This window comes from Mesoplodon bidens, assembly GCF_964165515.1.
Source record: "Mesoplodon bidens genome assembly, chromosome: 6".
Classification (NCBI taxonomy): domain Eukaryota; kingdom Metazoa; phylum Chordata; class Mammalia; order Artiodactyla; family Ziphiidae; genus Mesoplodon; species Mesoplodon bidens.
The window spans coordinates 13493285-13510215 of NC_138162.1; the positions used below are offsets into that span (position 1 = coordinate 13493285).

A 16931-nucleotide genomic window follows, 5' to 3' on the forward strand; every position below is an offset into this window, starting at 1 on the left:
GAAGAAGAAAAAGAGGAGAAGGAGGAGGGATCAAATGCAATGACCTTAAAGATGTGGAGGTCACAGAACAGGACAGCACAGGCCCCGTGACAGCCCTTTCCAGCGGCTCTCGTCCCCTCCCTGCCCCTTCTCACAGCCCGAGGACGGAACTGGCGCCAGGAGCAGGCTTTCACAGAAACAAGTCTTGCGTAACAAGTTCTGCTCCTTGGAGATCTATAATTGATGAGGGCGCCAGGCCGAGAACCTTGAACTGGGCCTGCCAAGTGCAGGGGCGGCGGGAGGACTTGCAGAAGGTGGAAAACAGGACTGGCTTTGGACCTCACATTTCCACCGGAAGCCAGGGCCTCTCAGGGCTGAAGTCCCAAATCCAGGCTTGGGCTGGGAACCCATCCCCTGGAGCATTCCTCAGAGTATGGTCCAAGAACATCTTGGAAAAATCACTGGAGGGTGGAGGAGGCTTGCTAAACATGCAGATTCCTAGGCTCCATCTGAGATAAGATCAGAGACCAGGGAGTCTTCAAATGTCCACTCTGAACTCGTTCTGTGCGAGGCCCTTCACACCTGGGTTTAAATCCCAGCTCTGTCACTTACCAGCTCTGTAAGCTGCTTAACTTGTCCACAAGTTAAGTCGCTGCTGTCCAGACAGCAACAACAATAAGCAGGCGCCGTTGCTCAAGGGGCTTGATAACTATTTGCTGAATGAATGACAAATGTGTGAGGGCGCCCACCTGGAGGCACAAGTAGGGAGAGGGTGGCCTTGGGACCTGAACCAATCTCTCTGACTCCTGATCGAGTGTCCTTTCCGCGTTCTGCTCCAGGAGCTGCAAAAAGCCCTGGTCCTTCTCCAAGTCCAGGGGCTGGGTCCCAAGCTTCTCACCCCTCCCTCCGTTGGTACCAGGGCCCCAGAAGAGGCTGTAGAAAGAAGGTAGAACTGGACAGCTCTGCAGGAGGCACTGTGGGCGTGGGTGTGGCTGACAGGGGTGCTGGTAGGCTCCAGGGAATCCAACCCTGCTCCACCCAGCGCAGGGCTGAGGCCCTGTTCCCACAACACATCCTGCCCTCTGCTATCTCAGTCTCATGAGAGCTTTTCCATCACCTAATCCCTGATGTGTCAGCTGAGTAGACAGCGTGGCCACCCTGCTAACACAGACAATCCAGAGGCCCAGAGATGGACAATGACTTCTCTAAGGTCACACAGCACATCAGCAGCATAGATGGGGCTTAATACCTATCCTAGAACCCTGTCATGAGAAGCATGTTGGTGTAGTGGGAAAAAGCTGGGAGTCAGGAGATCTGGGTTCTGGTCCTGGCTCTGGGACTGACTTGCTGTGTGACCCTGGACCAGTTGCTTAACCTCTCTATGCCTCAGTTGCCCCTCCCTCTCTTAAAATAAGAGATTTGAACTCTGACATTAAGACCGTCAAAGCTTATGATCCCCTCCTTATCCTGACCAAAGAGAACCCCAGCTTTATAAAACTACAGCTTTTCAGGAGCCCTTCCAAGGTGCCAAGCCCTGTGCAAGGCATTTCCCAGCTATGCCTTCACCAAATCCTCTCCCCAGGCCCAAAGGGCAGGTACAACTGGTTCTCATGAACAGAAGAGGAAAGGGAGGCTCAGGGAGGCCAAGTGGTTTCCCAGAAGTCATACAGCATATACGGCACAGCCTCTGGGGCTTCCGGCTTGGTTTTGCTCAGCCCTACCTGGCTTGGGGCTGGGGCTCAGACTCTTCAGAGTTCAAGTTCAAGGGGGATTCTAACAAGCAGAAGGGGAAATGTGATCAAATGTGTTTCAAATACCTAACATAGGCCCCTCTGTTGGCAGGGCCTAAGAACTAAAGGGTACAGGCTCAAGCCCCGGGAAAGCAAGGTTCCCACCCATGGCCCACCCCTTACGGCTGGGGCTAGGAAGACCACCCTGTGAAGTGATGGAGAATTTTCTTCTCTCAATTTAATAAGAAACCAGAGGCTCAGAGAGAGAGTGTGATTTGTCCAAGGTCACACAGCTAGGAAGGGCCCAGAGCTAACCAACTCCAAAGGCTGAGCTCTGACCGGTCTGCCCACATCACCAAACAAGACTGAAAGATGGATGGACCTGAGTGAGCCCTGCCACTGGTGCATCTGTCCCTGCTGCCCGGCACCCACCTTGTACTTGAGGCCGGACTTGAAGTAACCAAGGAAGGTGGCAGACTCGAAGCCCTGGACCTCACGGTGCTGCACTGCCCGACCGTTCAGGTAGTCATCCAGCTGCACCGTGAAGATGGCGGCTGCCCCGCTCTCATCCTGGCTGCATTCATTGCCTGGGGGACATCAGAGCAGCATGAGCCGGGCTTCTGTAAAGTGGCCCCAGCCTCCCATGGAGGAGGAGTCTGGAGCCCCTCGCTGTGCCCTGGCCTGGCTGTAGAAGCTGGGCAAGCCCCTGCCTCCTATGAGCTTCGGTTAATCTATCTGTGTAATGGGGGTGGTGGGAGGCTGACTCCAGGTCTCTAAGAGACCTCCCGGCTCTGACGCATTCCCCCTGCACTCACTCTCAACCTTCCTGAGCACGAAGTCAGGCCAGGGAGCATCAGAAAACCAAGGCACAGTGAGGGGGCAGGACTCACAGAGTCACACAGCAGAGCCGTGGCAGGACTCCAGGCTCCGACTCTGAAGGGCAAACTGGAGTGTGGCTGGAGCTGTGCAGGGGGTCCAGGGTCCCCAAGTCACCCCCAGTCTGTGTGCCACAGTGGCTTGTTGAACCCTCACAACAGTCCTATGAGATAGTCTAGCGCAATCATCAGGTCCACTTTACAGAGACACTGAATATCTTGCCGAAGGGCAGAGCCAGGGTCTGAACTCAGGCAGGTGGGCTCTAGAGTCTTGGGAACATGTAACCAAGGGTCTGGCACACACTTGATGCTCAATAGTCACTTAATTCCTGTGGGCACTTCCTGGCGACCACGCCTCAAAGGTCTGTGCTTTACAGCAGAGGGGCTGGGATGGGGGCTCGGGCGGGGCCAGCCTCACCCAGCCAGTAGTGGAGGTCGTACTGCAGGTTCCCATTCCTCAGCTGCACCGTCTTCAGGATGACATAGGCATCGCCTGTGAAGAAGTCTCCGTAAAGGTTGCGGGGCACGGGAACCAGGTCGAACTTCTCCACACGCCAGATCTGCAGGCCGGGCTCCTTCCCCGCCTTGAGGAACTCGGGGTGTTCCACCACCATGCTGCTGGGCTGCAAGAGACGGGGAGGAGCCTGAGCGAGGGCAGGGGCCTTGGCGGGGAGAGACCCCACCCCGGGGCACGAGGGAGGGTGGTTTCCAGCACCAAGGGCATCTCACTTGAGCCGCTGACTCTCCCCACCCCGTTCTATGACCCCTGCTCGACGAGTGAGCAAACAGGGCAGAGTTTAGGCTCCAAACCCTGTCCGTGGCCAGCATCTGTCTCCCCTCCTCAGCTCCCTGGCGATGGGGGGACAGAAAGCTCTCCCTCCCTTCTCTCTTCCTTTCTTAGTGCCAGTTAGATGCAACAGCCGAGGCGCAGAGAGGTGAAGACGGGGACCCCCAGCTAGGAAATGACAGAGCAGGAACTGGCCCATGCTCTAAGAGCACGAGTTTTGGGACCGTGGGGAGACCCCTCAGATGGCAATGGTAAATCTGGGGGTCGCCAGGTGCTCAGCTTGCTCCCTTCCAGCATCCTCAGTGGTCCTTAGAACTAGAAGGGTCCTCAGAGAGTTCATTATCCAACTCCACCCTGCAGACAGGAAAATGGAAGTCCCAAGAGGGGAAGGGGACTAGCCTAAGGTCACACAGCCTGTCTGCTTTTCCTCTTTGGAAGTGGGAAGATTTCCCATGCCCCATCCATGTCCATGTCCACACCTCCAAGAAGGGCCTAGATGACTGAGCCCAAGTGGCCTCCTGCGCTGTCTGCCTCCTCCCTCCTGCCCCCAAAACCCCACCCCCCAAATTCCATTTCTTGGAAAAGGCGAGAGGACGCAGCCGGGGTCTGCAGGAGCCTGTTGGAGATGAGGTGGTCAAGGATGGGGGAAGGCCGTCAGACATGCACTGGGGCTAGACATGGAGCAGAGTGGGATGGTTAGCTTGGAGTCAGAGGGTGGAAATCAGCAGGCGCAGGTCACCTCGGGCCGGATCTGGTGGAAGAAGTCAAAAAAAAAAACAGATGGGAGAACTCAGGCAGAGGGACGGAGAACACAAAAGAACAGCAGGAGTGAGGAGAAACCAGACAAGGCAGAGGAGGTACCAGAGAGGGGAGAATAAATAACAGGAAGGACGGTAAGCAGGCGGAGGTGAGAGTATACAGGGAAGAGGGGGAAAATACTGAAGAGGCGGAGAGGAATTAGATGAGAAAGAGGACTCTGAAATGCAAGAAGAAATCAGAAGAGGGGAGGAGAGAAATGAGGCAGAGGGAAGGAGAGGCAAGGAAGAGGAGAAATCTGGGGGCAGAGATGGGTAAGAAATCAGAAGGTAGCACCGAGGGAAAAAGAAATCCGGCCAAGGTGAGGTTAGCCTCTAGGGAGGGAAACAGCCAGGGCCCTGAGGCTCCCACCCCCATCCACCGGAGCCCCGGAAGCAGCAAGAGATACTTACAAAGCAACAAAACAGTTTTTCCATTCTAGACCTGAATTACTCCCCTTTTCCTAGCGCTGTATCTGCAAGAACTTACAATAGAGAGTTACTCCGGGAGCCCCCCGGGGCCCCCCGGGCACTCACCCGCGCCTGGGTCACCCCCCGCGACGCGGTGGCGGCGCAGGCCGGCGGCGACAGCGCGCACAGCGCCAGGACCAGCGGGACCAGCGCGCCCAGCAGCGCGGAGCGGTGCGGAGCCATGGCAGCGACGGCGGCAGAAGACCTGGGCTGCAGCCTCGGCCTCCCCAGTCGCAGACCTTAAGTAGCCGCCCGCCCATCCCGCCCAAGCTGGGGACCGCCCCGTAGGGAGGGCGGGGGGCAGGGCTGGGCCCCAGGGCGTGGGGCAGGACTGGGCCCCCGCGGACCTGGGAAGGGCGGGGATCTGGCCTGGATTTTAGAGACCTCGGGGTTCCCACCCGGACAGATCCAACTGGGCGTTGCCACCCCTTCACCCCAGCTCAGGGGTGGAGACCAAGCACAGGACCTGGCATACAGCAGGCACTAACTCAGTGCACACTAAATGGGCACACGTAAGAATGGCAGGGAGCTCACCCATCTTAGCCTCCTGTGTGATCCATGCAAGACCCCTCCCCTCTCCACCCCTAACGTCTCCAGCAAAAAAAATACCATGAACTAACATTTATTGAAGGTTTTCCCCTTCATATGAAAACTGACACATGCTAACATCCTTGACAGACTGGGTACTATCGACAGCCCCATTTTAAAGAGGGGAAAACTGAGCGCAGAAGGGTCAAGCAATTTGCACACTACGAGGAAATGAAAGCCAAGATTTCACCCCAGGTGCTCTGAGTGGACGACGCACTTAGGCAGCATGTGGCTGTCCCCAGCATGTGGTTGTCACACAGTCCAGGGGGCTGACCTTCACTGGACCCTTGAACAAGCCAGACAGAGAGGGGCAGGCAAATCTCTCAACTTCTCAGATTGCAGATTCTATTTTACTCAAGACTGCCCGTCTTTCCTTCCTTTTAAAAAAGTTTTTATTTTGTAAACGATTGTTTTGATAAAAACCTAAAGTCACGTTATTTATGCAAAGTTTTGCCTCTCAACCCCGCTTACTCCTACCTTGGGGCAACCAGACACTTCTGTCTTCTTCCTTCAGCTGATTTCAGTGTTTGCCTTCACGTCTTAAATAACAAGCCCTTGTTGTTTGGGTTTTTTTCTCTTTTTTGGGGGGGGGGCTGTTAGTTTTGGTTTTGTTCTTGTTTTTTTCAGTTTTAGGTACCATCGACTCTCCCTGGGGAAGTCAAGGAGTCAAGCCTCTTGCCCTTCTCCCAGGCTCCCTTCCCATCTCTCACTCTCCCACTGGAGGCTTACAGTCAGTCACTGGGTTAGAAGTGCTATTCGGATTCACCCAGGCCTGCTTCCCACCTTCTCCAGCCCCTCTGTTCTCCCTCTCACTACTCTGCTGGACCCAGCTTCTCTATTTCCAGGTTCCCTTTGCATCCCAGATCTCCTCCTTTCCCAATAACAGGGAATGCAATGACAGGGAAGAGAATGGAGAAGCTGGAGACCTGGGTTTGATTCCCACCTCCACTGTGTGTAAGTTACTTTCTTCTTCTCTGCCTCAGTCTCCTCATCTAGTAAATGGGTATAAAGTGGTTGCTGAGAATTAAACCAGTCTCTCTGTGTGAAAATGGCTGGTCTGACAATTAGTAAATGGGAGTTCCCATCCCCCTTCCCCACGAGCTCTGGTCATCCGCCCCAGCTCCTCCTGGAGCCCAGTTTCTATCTAATCAGGCTGAAGTTTGCCTTCCATCACACACAACTTCCTCCCATTTAAGGTGGACTGTGGGTCAGATAAAGGGTTAAATGAACACACACACGGAGAAGACAAATCAGACTGCAGGGATTATAAGAAAGCTTCATGGACAAAGGGACTTGTGACCTGGGCCTTGAAGGACAGGGAGGAGGGAGGCTGAGAAGAGGAGGCATTCTGGGGAGGGAACAGCATGGGCAAAGGGCAAATGCAGGCCACATGCAGTGACCGAGGAGGGGTCCTGTCTGAAACACAGGAGCAAGAAGAGACGAGGCTGGAGAGGGTGGCGGGGGTCACAGGGTCCTGTGTGTCACACTGAAGAGTCTGAATTTTATCCCAGTGTCTGTGGGGAACCACAGAGAGATGCCCGAGTTCTTGAAGCCCTATGTCTAGTCCTGGGCCTGCAGAGCCTGCAGTGGATCAGCTCTGGCCTAAATTCAGAGAGCTCTTCCCTCTCCTTAGGCATTTCGAGGATTATAAAAACCCCACAGTTCTCATATGCTCTTGATGGAAGTATAAACCAGTTTCCCCTCTCTAGAGAGCAATTTATGACCACAAATTCGAAACATGTAATGAGACAACGGTGCCATTTCCTTCAGTATCACTTGCAGACGAACGCGGAAATATATGTGCAAGGATGTTCACTGAAGCATTGTTTGAAGAAAACTGGAAAGGACCCAAATGTCCGGGTTAAACAAATTATGGAGCCGCCATACAATGGACCACTCTGCAGCTGTGAAAAAAGAATAAGCTAGTGCAGACTGTGCCTGGCACATAGTAGGCGCTCAATAAGCACAGAGAGATCTCCAAGTGCAAAAAGCAAATTGGACAATAACTATAATGTGACTCCTCTCCTCTGTTTTATAAGGGTGTCTGTTTTTGCATACATCCTTAAAAAAATCGAGGAGGGTAAACACCAAACTGTCAAGCCAGTTTGTTTGAAAGGGATAAGAGGTTGGGGTTAAGCACCCACATCACTGCAATTGGCACGAGGGAACATTTTAGGGTGATGAAAACATTCTAACTCTGGATTATGGTGATGATTACACAACTGAAAAATGTACTAAAAATCATAGTCCCGTCTGCTTACAATGGGTGAATTGTTATGGTATCTAAATTATACCTCAGTATACTTGTGTGAAAATTTTTTTTTATGTGCTATAGGGATTGAAACTATTTATAAGTATTTATCCAATGAAGTTTTTTTGGGGTTGTTTTGGTTTTTTTTTTTTTTTTTTTTTTAATAAAAGACTGATCTAGGGGGACTTCTTCGGCAGTCCAGTGGTTAAGACTCTGCGCTTCCACTGCAGGGAGCGTGGGTTCCATCCCTGGTCGGGGAACTAAGATCCTGTATGCCACGTGGCATGGCCGAGAAAAAAAAAAAGACTGATCTAGAAATTATACCTTTAAAATAGACAATGATACCTGCTCATTAGACAATTTGGAAAATCCAAACAAGCAGGAAGAAGAAATTTCCTTGTCATCCCCGTCCCCCGAATGAACCTGAGTCTGCATCTGGCCCAGCTGAGCAGTACTTTCTTCTCAGCTGGTGATTAACAGAGGGTTGCTGTGGCTTGGCCTTAATGCCAGGGGTCACTGACCACTAGCCCAGGGTCACTGGCCCCTGGTTAATGATCACAAAGGCCCTGCCTGCAGCTTTGCCTGTCACATAGCTCTGGAGCCTGGGTCCTCAGCGCTGGAGACCTGGTAAACAGGCCCCAGCTCCTGCCCTCGGGGAGCCCATGGCCTAGAAACTCTCACTATAGGGCAGTGATGTGTGGAGACTGTGATGGGGACATGGTCTTATGCTGCTCCCTGCCTGGAAGAGGATGTATGAGTTCAGGGCAAGAGTGGGGGCAGGGGCCAGTGGGGGGACTTAAATGCAAAAGAAAAACTTCTAGGTAGAAAGGAAGGGTCCCCACCCAGTGCTAGGCTTCCCTCTGCCACTGACTTCCTGGGTGACTTTGGGCAAATCACTGTCCCTATCTGGGCCTCAAGGTCCAGATACCCAAAAGATGGGGTAGGCCCTGATGCTCTGACTCTAAGCCTCATTCCTAGCCCAGCATTCCCAGATACTGGCTCTACAACCATATCCAGAACCGACATGTCTCTAAGCCTCAGGGTTTCCATCTGTAAAATGGGAGCACTGGTCCAGGTTGCCTCTACAGGTCCTTCTGAATGAGACAGTGCAGGGCCCCTGAACTACACAAGGGGGCACGGTGGTCACCGATGGCAGCATGCCACCTCACCTCTGGATCCAGACGTCTCTGGGAGAAGAGAAGGAGGAAGGGATGGGCAGTGTCTGATATTGAGTCTCCTCACAGCAACCAGGGGAAATAGGTATTAAAGTTCCCATTTTATAGACCAGGAAACAGAGATTCAGGGAGTTTCAGTCACTTGCTTGGGGTCATTCATCTAGAAAGAGGCACTGCTGAGATTCAAACACAAGACTGGCTGGCTCCAGTGCCCAAGCTCTATCTGGGGATCAAGCAGGGCCTCCCAGCACCATCCCACCTGGGCAGGAAGGGAGCAACAGTACCCTTTACAGGTAAAGGGTTGCAGGCACTGACTCAGTCAAGCCCAAGCCAAGCCTGGCAGCCCGAACTCCGTGGGGTGGCCGTCCCTACCACGCCTCCCAGGCTGAAGAGGTCGCAGCCCTCCAGCCCTGCACCTGAACCTGTGAGCACCCAGGACAGAGGCTTGTCCTGGGAAGGTCCCCAGGCTGCAGCCACTGGGTGGAAGATGGACTGTGGTACCTACACTCTGTGCCACTCATGGGCACACAGGTCAGGCACGGTCTCCTGTACTTGGGAGGCAGCCTGGCTCTGCCACCACTCGCTATGTGAGTACGCCCTAGTCCCTGCCCTCCTCTGGACCTCAGAGATCCCCTTGACCTCTAATCTTGGGTGTTCCAGGCTCCTGCCTACTGCTACACACAGTAGGTGGCTTTCAGCATCAGCCCACATCTCTCCCCTGTAGTTGGATCCAGGACCAACCCCCCCCACCACCATCACCAGCTCCAGCCCTGCTCCTCTGTGACCTTAGGTTAGCCTCTGTGTCTCCCTGGACCTCCCAAGGCAGTCACTAGAGAAGGGAGCAGGCAGCCTCACCCTCCGCCCCCGGCCTCGATGTACAAAAGGCCTTGGCTGGCCCTGGAAGACACCACCCTGTTCTTTTTTCTTCACCCCGAACACTGTTGTTCTTGATCCCCAGGCAGCCGGCTACTCATGGAAAGCCCTCTCTCAGAGCTAGTTTGCTTTTTGGGTCACTGCTGGGCTCTGGGTCCTCCTGGGAATACCCACCCCTCTGGTTTTGCTAAATGAGACCACAGGCAGTAAACAGAGAAGGCAGTTATGAAACCCAGTGAAAGCGGACAGGGCCTCTGTGAGGTCTGGGGAGCCCTGGGGACTCGAAAGAACACATTTTAGAATCTGGGAGACTCAGCTCCTGTGATCAGGGCCTCAGTTTCCTTATCTATAAAATGGGGAGAATGATACCCAGCTCACAGAGCAGTGAGGAGGCCCAGGGCCCGACATACAGTAGAAGCTTCCCAAAAGTTAGTGCCCAGTTTTTGAACTGGTTTCTTTGCACAGAGGCCTCTGTTCAGCATGTGCCACGTGAGAGCAGTGTGGTGGTGCTGGAGAAAGGTTACAGACTTCACAGGAGATTCCTGAGTTCAGGTCTGGGCTATGGAACCTGGAGCAAGTTGCTTTCCCTCTCTGAGCGTTGGGTCACTCATCTGTAAAAAGGGACAGTAGTGCCCAGTTGCAGGACAGTTGGGAGCTCAGGAGCGAGACTGCTGGAGTGCACTGCACAGAGTAGGACTTATCTGTAGCAACGCTCACTAGTCCATCCTCTCTTTGTAGACTATGACACCAAGAACAAGAGTGTAACTTCTGAGAATCACATAGCAAGTACCTGGCAGAGCAGACCTGGAACCCAGGTCTCCATTCCTGGGCCAGAGGTAAGGTCTGAGCCCATGACATGACAAGGCGCCCTGTAAGGGCCAGCTGGACCTCTGCCCTGGCCCTGTCTACCCTGGGTGTGGACAGCTGTCGGGGAGATGGCCAGTGGGACTCCAAGAGGCTGACTATCCCTGGGACCAAAGCCACTGGCTCTATCCCAGCTTCGGAGGCAACCCCACCTAGTGCTGAGAGCCAGGGCAGGACATTCAGAGAGGGACTAACCCTGCCACTTCCTGAGCCTGTGCCCTGGAAGCAGCCAGATCTGGCCATGGGTGTGAGTGGCCTTCCTGCCAGGGTCCACTTTGAAGTCGGTGTCCCCTTCTCTGGGGAAGCAGTGGCCCTGGGAAGCTTGGCAGGCCAGCAGCTGAGGTTGCAAACGGCTGTATCCTAGCCCCTCTGGCACCCCACAGCCCACCGATAGGGGAGTCCAGGCACAAACACAAATCAGCAGCAGGACAATGAGGCCCAACTACAGGCACTGCGGTGCAGGACCAGTGGAAGATGGGAACAGTCTCCGCCTGCCAACCTCCTAGGGCAGCAGGGCCTACGGGGCCCAAACCAGAGCCAGAAGCAGCAAAAGCCACAGGAGGCAGCTCCCTGCTCCACAGAGGAAAGGCTTTCCAACAGAGAGAAAAGCAATGTGCATGATTGTGGAAAGAGCTCCCAACAGGAAAATCTGTGTATAAATCCCGACCTACCACTTGTAGCTCTGTGGCTTCTGCTCTCTGAGCCTCAATTTCCTCATCTGTAAAATAGGGATTAGAATTGCTTCTTCCCAGAGTTGCTGTGAGAATGTTGTAAGGTAAAAATACGTTTGGGGCTTAGCACAGTGCTTGGCCTAGCATATGCACATATAGAGGAAGCTGTGGTGGTTGTTTGCTGGGTGCTAGGAAGCGTCCCTCTCTCTCTCTGTCTCTCTCTCTCTCTGACACTCAAGTTCCTTATGTATAAAATCGGGGTTAAAATGTTTTTCTCAAAGGTGAGTGGAGATCACTGAATGAGACCATAAATGTGGAAGATCCTAGGACCATGCCTGGCATAAGACAGTTCAAAAATGCCGGTTTCCTTCCCCCTCTTGCAGAGAGATAATGAGTGGCCCAGTGGTGACCCAGCCAAGGGGACTCAGATGATGAGCAAACCAGCCCATTTCTAAGGACATTTCAGGCCCTGGGACTTTAAGATTCTGAAAGAAACAGCAAAAGGCAAACAATGTTTGAGCATCTGGTCAAGGTCCCCCCCTGTCTGTCTGGGGATCAAGTTCATCCTTCGGCAGGACCCAGCTCCTTAGGCCAATAATCACCATGATGGGAGCAATAATGACAGGACCTCAGAAGACGGTGACATATCCCTCCTGCTGCAGGCTCCGAGTGAAGCCTTTCTCTGTCCCCAAGCCTTGCACAGCCAGTGACAGCCAAGACCTCCTGTAAGCAGGAGCCCATCTTCCGGGTGTCAGTTTGTACCTTGCAGGCAGAACTTCCAAGAAACACAAAGCGGACAGGTTCAGGACAGAGGAGAGTGTCCAGAATCCAGGAGCAGGGGCAGAGCTTAGGTGGGCTCAGGATACCAAGAATGACCAGTAGGGTGAGGGGTGCACAACCTTCCATCCAAGGGAAGACAAGATAATATCCAGGCTGAGTTTGGACAGAGCCCAAATCCCTACCTCAGGGGGGGGACTTGGGCCAATGGCCCTTCTGCAGTGTTTCAATTTCCTCCTCTATAAAATGTGGTGATGAGTCCTACCCTGGGGGTCATCTGGGAGGAGGATTGAAGGAGCTCCCAGCCCTGTGCTTATTAGCACACAGCAAGCGCTCAATAAACGCAACACCCAAAGACAACCCCTCGGCATGTGTCCAGGCCCCGGAAACGAACAGCCCACTGGCCCCCATACCCACCCTTGACTTCTATCTCTGCATCCTTGCACCCAAAGCAGGGTCTGGGACTGGAGGGTCCCAGCCAAGGCCCAGAGACCTGGAGGGATGGCTGGTGCCAAGGATAGGAAGGCCTCTTAGGAGGGGGCCTCAAGCCAGCACTTCAAGAGCCCACCTTGCCTCCCACCCCATCCACAAACCTCTTTATGATGCCCTCCCCTCTCCTCTGGTCTCCTCCCACCCCAAGGAACAAGGGCTCTGGAGTCACTGCCCGATCCCAGCCCTGTCTCTTACTACCTAGGTGACCCTGCAAGTGACTCAACCTCTCTGAACCTGTGTCCCTGGGTATAGAAGAGCCAGACTATCTCACAGGCTTGCTGGAACTTGACACTAGTAAAAACCAGTTATGGAAAAACTCCAAATGCTATAGCATGATTAGAAATTCTCTGCAATTTATCTCAAACTTCTAACTACAATAGAACTACCAGAGATTCAAAGGTATTTTTTATCCTTACTAATCCCTTTAATTTTACTAAGGCTTTTTAAAACGCACTTTCCCCCCTTAAACATAAACAGAGGTATAGTACTGGAACCCTTTTGTTCCTTTCCCAGCTCAGTGAATAATCGTAACCAGCTGGAAGAAATAAATGAGATCCAGTCCGCAAAGCACAGTGCCTGGCACGTGATAGGGCTCCGGAATGAGTGCTGTTTCCTTTCCCCGGGTGTACTCCCAGCCTCACCTCCATCCAGGCCCCTGCCCAATGACCCTCATCATCAAGCCCTCTGAGGGCTTCCAGAACTCTCTGGGACACTCCAGAGTCATCCCACCAGGCCATACACAAGGGCTGAGGCCAGAGCAGAGACGCTCAACCCCACATACTCCCCATTTACACTCACTTCCCTCTCCTGCATCCCAGACACTGTCCTGGTTCAGGGTTCCCATCTTTCCTCTGGAACCACTGCACCAGCTTCCTCAGTGCCTTCGACGCTCCCTTTATCCACAGGGATCGCATCATTCCCTGCTCAAGACCCTTCCACGGACCCCAGTGCAAACTGAAAGAAGTCAGGACTCCTAAGCTTGGCTTTTAAGGCCATCTGGGATCTGGTACCTACACGCTCTTGCAGCCTCATCTCCCACTGACACCCCCCCTCCACCTTCCCCCCCGACACCCTCTGCGACACCTCTTGCCTCTATACTTCCTGCCTCCCAGAGAGCGGCGGGGTGGGGGGGGTTGTCTAGCCTCAGCTGTCCCTCTGACTGTATGACTTCAGGCAAGCTCTTTGCCTCTCTGAGCTTCAGTCTCCTCATCAGGCTATTGGAGGCCTTGTGCAGATGACACAAGGTAAGGGAGTGAGCGTCAGGTGCCAGGAGGGCTTGGGCAATGCTAGCGCGGGAGCCATAACCTCCCCCCTGCACCTGCACCTCCGTTTCCCCCACTCTGACAGCAGCTGCTAGGGATGGGCTCCTCTGCCTCAGCAGCCATAGCGGCTCTCTCTCCCTTAAGCCCCGCAACTAAGACGCTCTCACAGCCGCAGTGGCAGCCAGGGAGGGAAGCAGGAGGGAAGATGGCTTAGAGGAAAATTACCCAGCTCCAGCCCAGCCAACAGGGGCTCACAGCTGCCTCTGACATAGGGGACTTGGGGGCCTGGCAGGCTCTTCCTGAGCCATGAACTTGGCCCCAAGCCTTGACCCCTGTCTGAGCTGGTCGGGGGGGCTACTCTGGGCTCCAGTCCTCTGGGACACTCCCACTCTTTGGCATCCAAAGAGGCAGAGAGGAGGAGGAGACAAACCAGACAGGCCTTTGTGAGAGGAGAAAATTGGCTCCTGCTGGGGCCCCAGGCACTGATATGAAAAAAGGACCCTCTGTGCCCCGTTGCCATACATCAAACCCTACACCCTGGGGATCTTGTCCTTGCGTCATATACTTTGAACCACGCCCAGCATCACATACACCGTGTTCTCTGTGTCCCATACCAGACCCTGTGTTCCTCATACCTCGTCCTGCCTGTGTACCCTGGTGCACAGTCCACGTGCTGCGTCCCATGTCACTTACACCTTGGATCACGCACCATGCACCATGTCACTTCTGCTGTGTGATGTACTCTGTGTAGACAGTCCCCGACTTGTCATGGTCCAGCTTAGGATTTTCAGACTTCACGACTGTGCAAAAGCAATACACATTCCCTAGAAACCTGGTAGGGGAGTAAGATCCCACATGCCTCATGGCCAAAAAACCAAAAACATAAAACAGAAGCAATATTGTAACAAATTCAATAAAGACTTAAAAGAAAAAAGTGCTTTGAATTTTGACCTTTCCTGGGCTAGCGATATGCTGTACTATTCTCTGTCGTGATGCTGGGCTGCGGCCGCTCCCAGACGGCCACGCGATCACCAGGGGAAACAACCGGTGCACTCATAACGATTCTGCACTCAGACAACCATTCTGTTTTTTCACCATCAGTATGGTGTTCAACAAATTACATGAGATAATCAACACTTTATTATAAAGTAGGCTTTGTGTTCGATTTTGCCCAACTGTAGGCTAATGTAAGTGTTCTAAGCACATTTAAGGTAGGCTAGGCTAAGCTATGACATGTGAAGGCACGGTAGGTCAGGTGTATTAAATGCATTTTGACTTAAGATATTTTCAACTTATTGGGACGTAACCCCATTTTAAGTGAAGGAGGATCTGTACTATCTATCATCTTTTGAATCCCACGTCCACTGTCGCAGGCCCTGTCCCTTGGAAGTGTGTGCCATACACCTTGCCCTGGGTTCACACCCTGTGTCTCTTGCTCCATGATTCCCATCTGTTGTGTGAAGGTCAAGGAAGACAGGCTCTGGGACAGACTCCTAGGACTATCCACCGTTACCTACACGACCTTGCGAAAGTTACTCCCCTTCTCAGTGCCTCAGTTTCTTTGGCTATGAAATGGAAATGATATTGACATTTACCTAAGAAGTCTTGTCGTGGGGATTGAAGGAGATACAGCAATTACAGGGCTTAGCCCAGTGCCTGGCACACAGTGAGTCTATCAGATGTTTGCTGTATTGTTACAACTGTGCCCGCATACCCGTACCACATCCTGTGTGCTGCCTACCAGGCTCCCTCGACCCCAGCCCCTACTGTGCATCAGACACTCTATCACGTTAGTCCAATTCAACCAATGAGCTACAAGGAGGCTACGCCTCCTCCCCTACGGGGGAGAAATCCAAGGCTCAGGGAGGGGCGATAATCTGCAGGAGGTCACACAGCCAGAAAGGGTGAAGCTGGGAGTTGCACACAGGTCTGGGCATCCAGAGAGACAGAAAGTAGATTAGTGGTGGGCTAGGAGGTGGGTGTGCCGATTGCTGGCCAGCAGGCACAGGCACATTTTAGGGGTGATGAGGGGTGATAAAAATGTTCTCAAACTGGATTGTGGTGACATTGGCATCACTAGTGTAAGTCTGCAAATTATATGTAAACTTACTCCAGCAATTTATGTAAATTATACTGCAATAAAGCTGGGTTTTGTTTTTGTTTTTTAAAGCCCATGGGCTTGCCGGGCACCATTCCGCCAAGGCATTCAGCAAGAAAAGTGCTCTCCGTGAGTTAGTGCTGACGGTCAAGCAGAGGCTGAGCAGCCCCTATGAGGCCCAGGGGAAAGCAGCCATGAGCCGCATGGCTCCCAAACACCTCTGCAGACTAGGTGTGCAGCAGAATTACCTGGGGAGCTCCTGAAAACCCCACGCCCAGCGTCTGTCTATAGCTCGGGGTGGGGCCTGGGAACCTGGGGTTATGAGGCTCAACCTGGACTGGGAAACGCTCATCAAAGCCCAACATCTCCTCTCGCACTTGGGGAAACTGAGGCCAGGCAGCACTGGGGACTTGCCAGATCTAGTCCATCAAGCAGTGGGAGGGCCTGGGCTGGAATTGGGGCCGCTTCTTGGTTCCTTCTCTCCTTCCCTCCTCCTCCCGCCCCTCTCCTCCTTGGCCCTCAGCCTCCTGGTGACTCAGGGCTCTGAGTCATCCAGTGGCACCAGAGAGGAAACTTCTTAGTAAAAACAATCCCCAAACAAAGCTTTCCCCGATCTGGGGAACAGAAGAGGCCCAGGGGGTTAAAAGAGGTAGGGGAGGAGAATACAGGGTGGAGTTGGAAGCTGGGACCCCAAGACTTGTCTTTCCTCTCCACCACTGAGCCCTAGAGAAGGCGCTTCCCTGCTCCGACCTCAGTTTCCCCTGAGTAAATAACACCTACTACTGCACATAGAAGCTCAATGTGGGCCAGGCAACATGATAAGTCCTTCTCAGCTGTGTCTTGCTGACAATGCTTCCCCCAAACTCATGGCTAGCATCCTGCCCATTTTACAGATGGGGAAACTGAGACCCAGAAAGGTTCAGCCCAAAGTTACACAGTTAGGAAGTGCAGAGCAGAGTCCAAACCCAGGGCTATCTGACTCCAAAGTATTACTCTCATTCCTTTTAAAAATACCTACTGCGTAGCGTGGCATGCTGATCTTGTCTCATAAACCGTGTAAGGTCAATGGCCCAGTAGGGGCTCAACCACACATGCTTTTCTCCTTTCTTCCCTGTGTCAGGCCCTGCCTCAGGACTCCCCGGCCCAGTGGGGCACACACATGAACTTGGGTATTCACCCAAATGGCTCTAGGCAGCAGGAACACAAGGCAGGAAGCACCCAGGGCCTGATGAACCACAAAGGAG

At 53.3% G+C, this 16931-nt stretch overlaps 1 protein-coding gene across 4 annotated transcripts in view; it reads right to left on the minus strand.

Moving 5' to 3' along the window:
• Positions 1-16931, minus strand: part of GSN (gelsolin) — a 56857-nt gene that overhangs the window by 23263 nt on the left and 16663 nt on the right. For 2 of the 4 annotated variants that reach the window (XM_081236930.1, XM_081236928.1), the window contains 2 exons: positions 3003-3207; positions 2142-2296 (listed from right to left, as the gene is read on the minus strand). In XM_081236930.1, the coding sequence (XP_081093056.1) occupies positions 2142-2296; positions 3003-3198 (351 nt within the window). In that variant the 5' untranslated portion in view covers positions 3199-3207. Of the gene's footprint in view, positions 1-2141; positions 2297-3002; positions 3208-4579; positions 4651-4702; positions 4835-16931 lie in introns of those variants that run through there. The other 2 variants (XM_081236927.1, XM_081236929.1) reach the window with 2 other exon arrangements.